The sequence below is a fragment of the Esox lucius genome, chromosome 6, assembly GCF_011004845.1.
Source record: "Esox lucius isolate fEsoLuc1 chromosome 6, fEsoLuc1.pri, whole genome shotgun sequence".
In the NCBI taxonomy this organism is placed as follows: Eukaryota; Metazoa; Chordata; class Actinopteri; order Esociformes; family Esocidae; genus Esox; species Esox lucius.
In genome coordinates this window covers 27,759,771-27,767,110 of record NC_047574.1, presented here as the reverse complement: position 1 = coordinate 27,767,110, position 7,340 = coordinate 27,759,771, and the positions used below count along the sequence as shown (strand labels likewise).

At 42.7% G+C, this 7,340-nt stretch overlaps 1 protein-coding gene across 4 annotated transcripts in view; it reads left to right on the top strand.

Moving 5' to 3' along the window:
- The first annotated feature begins 1,541 nt into the window (after positions 1-1,541).
- dntt (deoxynucleotidyltransferase, terminal) overlaps positions 1,542-7,340 on the top strand; it is a 75,830-nt gene continuing 70,031 nt past the window's right edge. For all 4 annotated transcript variants that reach the window (XM_010897005.4, XM_010897004.4, XM_010897008.5 and 1 more), the window contains exons 1-2: positions 1,542-1,805; positions 4,714-4,888. In XM_010897005.4, coding sequence (XP_010895307.2) covers positions 1,612-1,805; positions 4,714-4,888 — 369 coding nt within the window. In that variant the 5' untranslated portion in view covers positions 1,542-1,611. The remainder of the gene's footprint in view (positions 1,806-4,713; positions 4,889-7,340) is intronic.

Here is a 7,340-nt window from a genome sequence, read left to right as displayed (position 1 = left end):
CAGTATCTCAGAAAATTTTAATATTGTGAAAATGTTCAATATTGAAGACACCTGGTGCCACACTCTAATCAGCTAATTAACCCAAAACACCTGCAGAGGCCTTTAAATGGTCTCTCAGTCAAGTTCTGTAGGCAACACAATCATGGGGAAGACTGCTGACTTGACAGCTGTCCAAAAGATGACCATTGACACCTTGCACAAGGAGGGCAAGACACAAAAGGTCATAGCGAAAGAGGCTGGCTGTTCACAGAGCTCTGTGTCCAAGCACATTAATAGAGAGGCGAAGGGAAGGAAAAGATGTGGTAGAAAAAAAGTGTACAAGCAATAGGTATAACCATTTTCCATCAGGACTTGGCACCTGCACACAGTGCCAAAGCTACCAGTACCTGGTTTAAGGACCATGGTATCCCTGTTCTTAATTGGCCAGCAAACTTGCCTGACCTTAACCCTACAGAAAATCTATGGGGTATTGTGAAGAGGAAGATGCGATACGCTAGACCCAACAATGCAGAAGAGCTGAAGGCCACTATCAGAGCAACCTGGGCTCTCATAACATCTGAGCAGTGTCCCAGACTGATCGACTCCATGCCACGCCGCATTGCCGCAGTAATTCAGGCAAAAGGAGCCCCAACTAAGTATTGAGAGCTGTACATGCTCAGACTTTTCATGTTCATACTTTTCAGTTAGCCAACATTTCTAAAAATCCTTTTTTTGTAAGTAATATTCACATTTTCTGAGATACTGAATTTGGGATTTTCATTAGTTGTCAGTTATCATCATCACAATTAAAAGAAATAAACATTTGAAATATATCAGTCTGTGTGTAATGAATGACTATAATATACAAGTTTCACTTTTTGAATGGAATTACTGAAATAAATCAACTTTTTGATAATTTACACATGTTATGACCAGCACCTATATATATAGCCTTTCAAAAACGTCTTAATCATTGACAACTCGACCATTGCACACCTACCCTATGCGAGAGCAACTCTTTTCTTTCAGGTATCTCAACGTGATGACTGACCAAGAATCCCATGTGACACTGTAAGCTAATTAAGTGTTGGAGCAGATGGTGGAAACATGGCCTGGACTTAATGAGATGCAGGGGTGGGGAGGTAGACTGGACGTTGGGGTTGTACAGATGTTGACGTCTCCTGAGGTGAGCATTATCCCGGAAGCCTCCTGGAGCAAGGTTTTACTGTGACATGCAGTGCAGAATCCTGATTACAAATATTTTTTTCCTGGGCCACTCTGTGAACTGTTGATACTGTAAGATGTCTTTGCTTTTATTGTTTTACAATTTAGGTATCTTAGTTGAACTCCACTCCTTGTTATTATTTGATTGTGGCAGTTGATTAATAAAACCAAAATCATGAACACCTGTTTCTTTGCCAGAAGCTTCCTGTCTGCCAACCCCAAACAGACCTCATTCCAACTGTCAGTTTGTCCTCCCGAACAAATATGAGGCAACCGCTGTGGCATCACCAAAACAAGCAATTTCTCTGAGGCAATAGTTCCTGGCTATGACACAGACATATACATGTGAAACTAGCAAAAACAGGTTCCAAGTTTACACTCTCTACATTCTGAAGCTTGTAAACCAAAATGAACCATGCAGGCATGTTACTGCGTGGGAAAAAGAGGTCGAGACCAGTAGAGGCCAGTGCTCGGTGTCAGGAAGAGGTCAAGTTCAAGGAGGTGATGGTTTATCTGGTGGAGAAGAAGATGGGCCGAAGTAGAAGAAACTTTCTCACCAGTTTGGCCAGATCAAAAGGCTTTAGAGTTGATGATGTCCTCAGGTAGGCAAACCAGTGCACTCTTCTTAACACTCTTATCAAATGGATTCTGTTAGTTTTTCTTGTTGAGCGATTAAACAAAGGATTTGACGTTGTAATGTTAACAAGCCTTATGTGATGTTTTGCGAATTCTGGTCATTATGCCTTGACTCTGTCTGATCATGTGAAGTTTCTTGGTTTTAAGTGATCACACCGTGCATTTGGAAGAGAACAAAGATTGTAACATCATCCCATACAATTCTGTCATTTGCATAAAAAAAATCTTTCCCAAGACTTTCGATGCCAAATAACCCCCACACAGAAGGAATCACCCACCAGCCAGCACGCAAAATCCTGTACAACAGAGCCAGCCACAGGTTCATAATAAGGATTCATTGTACCATAGCTGGGCGGCAGCGGGAGCAAGCACCACTGAGCTGATCGATCTCTGCCAGGCAGACCCAGCTGTGTATGTCTGCCCCAGGGGCACCGGTGGGTTAGCTGAGCTGGGAAGCTGTAGAACAGAGCCGCTGCCAGTGTCCTGTTGTGCCAGGCTGGGGAGGATGGCAGCTTTCCCAGAAACACAGCTTGAGCGCCTCTGCGGTTACACTTGGCTTGATACAATTGTTTGAAACCGACCGCAGGAAGTAGAACGTGTGTGTTTGTGTGTGTGAGTGTGTGCGTGTGTACACGCCTCAAACTGATATTCTACCCAGCAGCTGATTTCATATCAGCTGCAGTTTTGATAACACCTCACTTACACAAACAAAATACGCCTTTGCACAAACACGCGCACACAGACGCACACCAACACACACATATAAGTTAGTAGGTACACATACGCAGATACGCATCAACATACACACATAAGTAAGGTGGCTGAAACATGTTTAATGGTGTGGATAAGTGATGGATCCCTCTGATATTATTTCTTATCGGATTTGTGAGCTCACTATAGGAATTACGTGATTTTGGAGTTTAGCTGCTGTGAAATGAATGGCATGCTGACCATTAAATGATTGACATACACCTAATCTTGATATTGGAAGCACCCTGCTGTAAGATGCGGTAGGCTGCAGAACGATTCAATGCAGACTCAAGTTAGCACAGGCAACAGCTCTTCGTGAACCCAATTGACTTTAGCCTGTCCTTGCTCACTGCACTGGAGCTCAGGATCCCACTGTTCCTGGGAACTTCAATCTGCTGCTGCATGACATGCTAGCATATTTGCATATCTATCTCCCATGCCATTCCCCACTGGTCAGGTCTCAGAAACATATCTAAATCGGGACTAGATTATAGGGGATTTGTTTATGTAAAGACTGCAAAGTAAAGGAGCAGAGAGAAAACAAGTAAGAGTACACCATTTCCTTTTTATTGATCCTTTCTCTATCCTGGCCACAACTAGATTCTCCATCAAATTAACCAGAGGGGTGATAGGATATGAGTGAGTGTGGACTATAAACTATCTTGATAATATCAACATCATTTGATTAGCTTGATGGACACATTCCTTGTCCCTTTTCTAAGAGGATAGGTTTTTACAACTTCTTTGTCTGCAAATAACAAGATTCTGTGCGCAAATAAAATCTTTGATCACTGTTGGTGCCCACTCTTTCGGTGATCTTTGATGAGCTTTATTCCATATTTCTTATTGTTATAGAACCTCTCTGAACTTGGTCCCAGCGACAGGCCCACCATCGCAGGAAACATTCAGATAGAGGATTATTTCTGCCACTGATGCGGCCAATTAGGCCCCGGTGTGACACCGTTAGGCTGTTGCCACGTCCTGGGAGGCCCGTAAGGAGCCGTTCTGCTGTTTTAACTCTGCAAGCAGACAGGAGGAGGAGGAGCCCTGGGTAGGGTAATTCTGCACACGCGGGTGCTCTGACTGGCTCATTGGCATAGGAGTTACACAACGTGATGGAACAGAGGGTTTCTTTCTGGATGACAGAAAAGCAGACCCGTCTGTTATGAGGATCCTCGGTGGAGCTGTATGATATTCTCTCAGTGAATGCATATGAATGCATCTCAGTGGAGCTGTATGGTACATGCGAGTGCATATATCAACTTTTAGGAGAGTATTATTCGTCCTAAATGTCTGAATGATGCACCAGGGACTGCTGAGAAGGCAGTGGCGTGTGTTGTGAGTCTACGCTGGTCCACAAACATCACGCTATACTAGTCCCTGACAAAGACAGCTGCAGTGGATCTGACACCTTTCTGGATCTAAAACAATAGAGACGAAGACGGCAAGAAGTTATATCGTACTCGAAACAAATTACTCTAAAGAAAAAAGAACCACTGAAGGGACCATCAATATCATATAGGTAGCTCTAGAACAGTGGTTCTCACAGTTTTTATACTGCGTACCACCAGTGGCCTCGGACCGGGGGAAAAGGGGGTACTAAGTATATAGGGCCCTGACGTTTAGAGGTGCAGTCGGAATTTTTTTGGAATCTTGAATAAAGATGTGATGGGCCCTCAGAAGATGCCTATGTACAGAGCCCAGAATGTTGTGCTATACCACCCCAGAAAATATTTCACTGAATATATATCCATGAGAATCAGTGCTCTAGAACATTTAAGATGCTTTTTTGGACCTTCTCACTAAATGAATAGCATATTTGTCAGCTGGCGGGTTGTCGCTACCCTCTTCACTTGAACAGTGTGCTTGTAACTCCAGCATTCACAATTTCAAGTGCATGCGCTATTAAAACAATAAAAGGTCAAGTTGCTTTGTATAAAATAATGTAGTTTTAGAGGGACATGATAATAGGGCATCATGGGTGGTTATGGACTTTTATGACACCGTTAAGACACAGTTATGACAGAGATCCATTATTTGTGCGTTTGTACACATCATTACTCATTCTAACTGTCCCTGTAATTTGACCGGCCTGCGATCTCCCTCTTCCGGGTACGTGTGCAGTGATGAGGTCACTCATGTGGTGGCGGAGGACAATCAGGCCGGGGGATTGTGGTCATGGCTGCGGGAGCAGGGTCTGAGGGACATCTCCAAAGTGCAGGTGCTTGACATCTCCTGGTTCACAGAAAGCATGAGGGAGGGCAGACCTGTCACTGTGGAGTCCAGGCATCATATTCAGGTAAGGGACTTTGTTCAGTGTTAGGGTTGGGTGTGTGTATTTCGTTCAAATACATCATAATTTACTTTTGGTATTGTAACCTGTTCCTAAAATCTGATTTAGATGTATTCTGTTTTCACTGCTTAACATTCAGATATTTTTGGTTTCAGTTTTAGAAGGGTTACATTAATTGAGTCTGGCATTCATACATGAATCACACTCTAAATGCTAACTGAACATACTGTTAAATACCCAGTGTGGTTTTACTGTGGGGGGGGGGGGGGGTTCCACCTCAACCCACTATGCCCACTCAGCTGAAGGGAAGGGAAACAGACATTCCGCTCTGTTTGCTAGTTACACGAAAATGTTCTCGCTACCTGCCCTATGGAACAATATCACTGTTAAAACCTATTCATGTCCTGTGTAGCTCAGCTGGTAGAGCATGGCACTTCCAACATGAGGGTTATTGGTTCCCAATGGGGAACAGTACAAAAAAAGATGCATGCACTCACTCCTGCAAGCCGATCTGGATAAGTGCATCCGCTAAATTACAAAAATGTAAATGTTATTCGGCTCAATACTTTTTACCTGGCTTGATGTGCCAGCGCAGACAGCGGCCAAAACTCTGGGTACCAGTCACTCTGACTAACATTCCAGTCCCTGAATTCCATGTCATGTTCAGTACAGGGACTGGAAAGTGAGTTTAAAAGACTGGTTCTCAGACTAAGCTGCCCAGTCTTCCACTGAGATAATGTGTTGTGAGAAGCACTGGGTGAACCAGTACCGACAGTTAACTACTACAGCAACTTCTGGCCCGCTACCACAAGGAGATGAGGTCACCAAGTTTTACAAGAACCCGTACCAACAGTCTCCTGTGCCCAGAGCCGTCTGGCAGTGAACAGGAATGTTTTCGGTTGAGGAGGTAGAGCCAATGCACCGCAGGCAGTGTGTAAGCTCTACGTTTAGGAGATGTCAAAACTGACTAGAGCCATGGACCTTCTGTTCCACTTAGACTAGTCACAAGGCTCACATTGATTGGGACAAGCTACTACATGCACAAAAACAAACATGCACAAATAGTTTGAATATATTATCAGTAAAAAATATATATATAATTTGGTAATTAGTTAATTTTTTAATTCAATGTGGTTTAACTCAGCACCCAGCATCAATACCCCAAATAACTTTATTGGTGTGTGTATCAAATACTGACCATGGAGGAACTGCAAAAATTATTTGGCAACGTGATTGCAATAAATATACGTTTATTTTTTATACGGAACATAATAAGGAAAACTAATCAATTATGCTGATTTAAAATATGCAAAAGAATAAAAATGTTCACGTATGGGTGACTGCATAAGAGGTGAATGGCCTAGAAAGTTAAAGAGAAGGAAGGTAAAGGAGTCGTTAAAGAAGTAAATGATCCATAACATTAGGAGATGGTGTGACTAAGTCCATGAACAATAGGCACTAGAATCATATACTGAATATGCCAAGAAGAGACAGTAAAATGCCACCTTGAACAAATTGAGTCTATTTTCTCAACACGAAATCTGCAGTAATACTAGTTGCCACACAGCTTTACTTCAGTATGAATGTCAAATGCTCAATAATGGAGGGATAAAAGATTCCATCCTTATCTAAAGTTCAACAGTTAATCAGAATTTAATGCTAACAGGATATCCCGCCCCCAAGTGGGATTGCCTGATTTAAAGGTGGTAGTGGGAGAGACATTTTTATAAATATGCTTGGTTCATTGAACTGGGGTTATGTCAGTAAACTCTGCTAGCCGGTAGATGCGGTTGTATTTTATGGTTTATTCTGTTTTCTCCCAGAAAATGTTGCCCTCTCCTTTGAACAGTTTCAGCAACAAAATATTAACACTAACAGATGTTAAAGAGAAGCTTTACTGTGTGTGTGTGTGTGTGTGTGTGTGCATGTATGTATGTGTTTGAGCATTCGTGTGTGTGTGTGTGTGTGTGTGTGTGCATGTTTATGTTTGATATCTACCCACCAGAGAGGAGTGTAGAGACAATAATTGAACGTTCTCCAGCCTCCACTCACATTACCACATTTCACTCTGCTTGACAGCAGGAGATACATCGGCTGTGTTGCTCTTGCGTGCCAAATAGACCCATCAGCCCAACGTCAGGCCTCGCAACTCGCCTCTAACCATCACACAGGCAGATTTGTTTCTTCTGAATGGCAATGTGGAGGGCTACAAAACATATGGGCCTAGAATACAAAAATATGCTTTCACATTTAGATGGACAGTGAGTATGTCTCTCTATTCTCATTCAGGGATAAAAAGACAGAAGCCTTTTCCTTCATACCATACCTGGGTTCACAGTGAAATCATGAGCCTGATATAATTTAACCATTTTATGCTCTAAATGAAAACCAGGTTTCTCTAAACATGCCTGGAGAAATCCAGTGTGGACAAAAAGCTAAAGGTGGTAACTGCAAATAA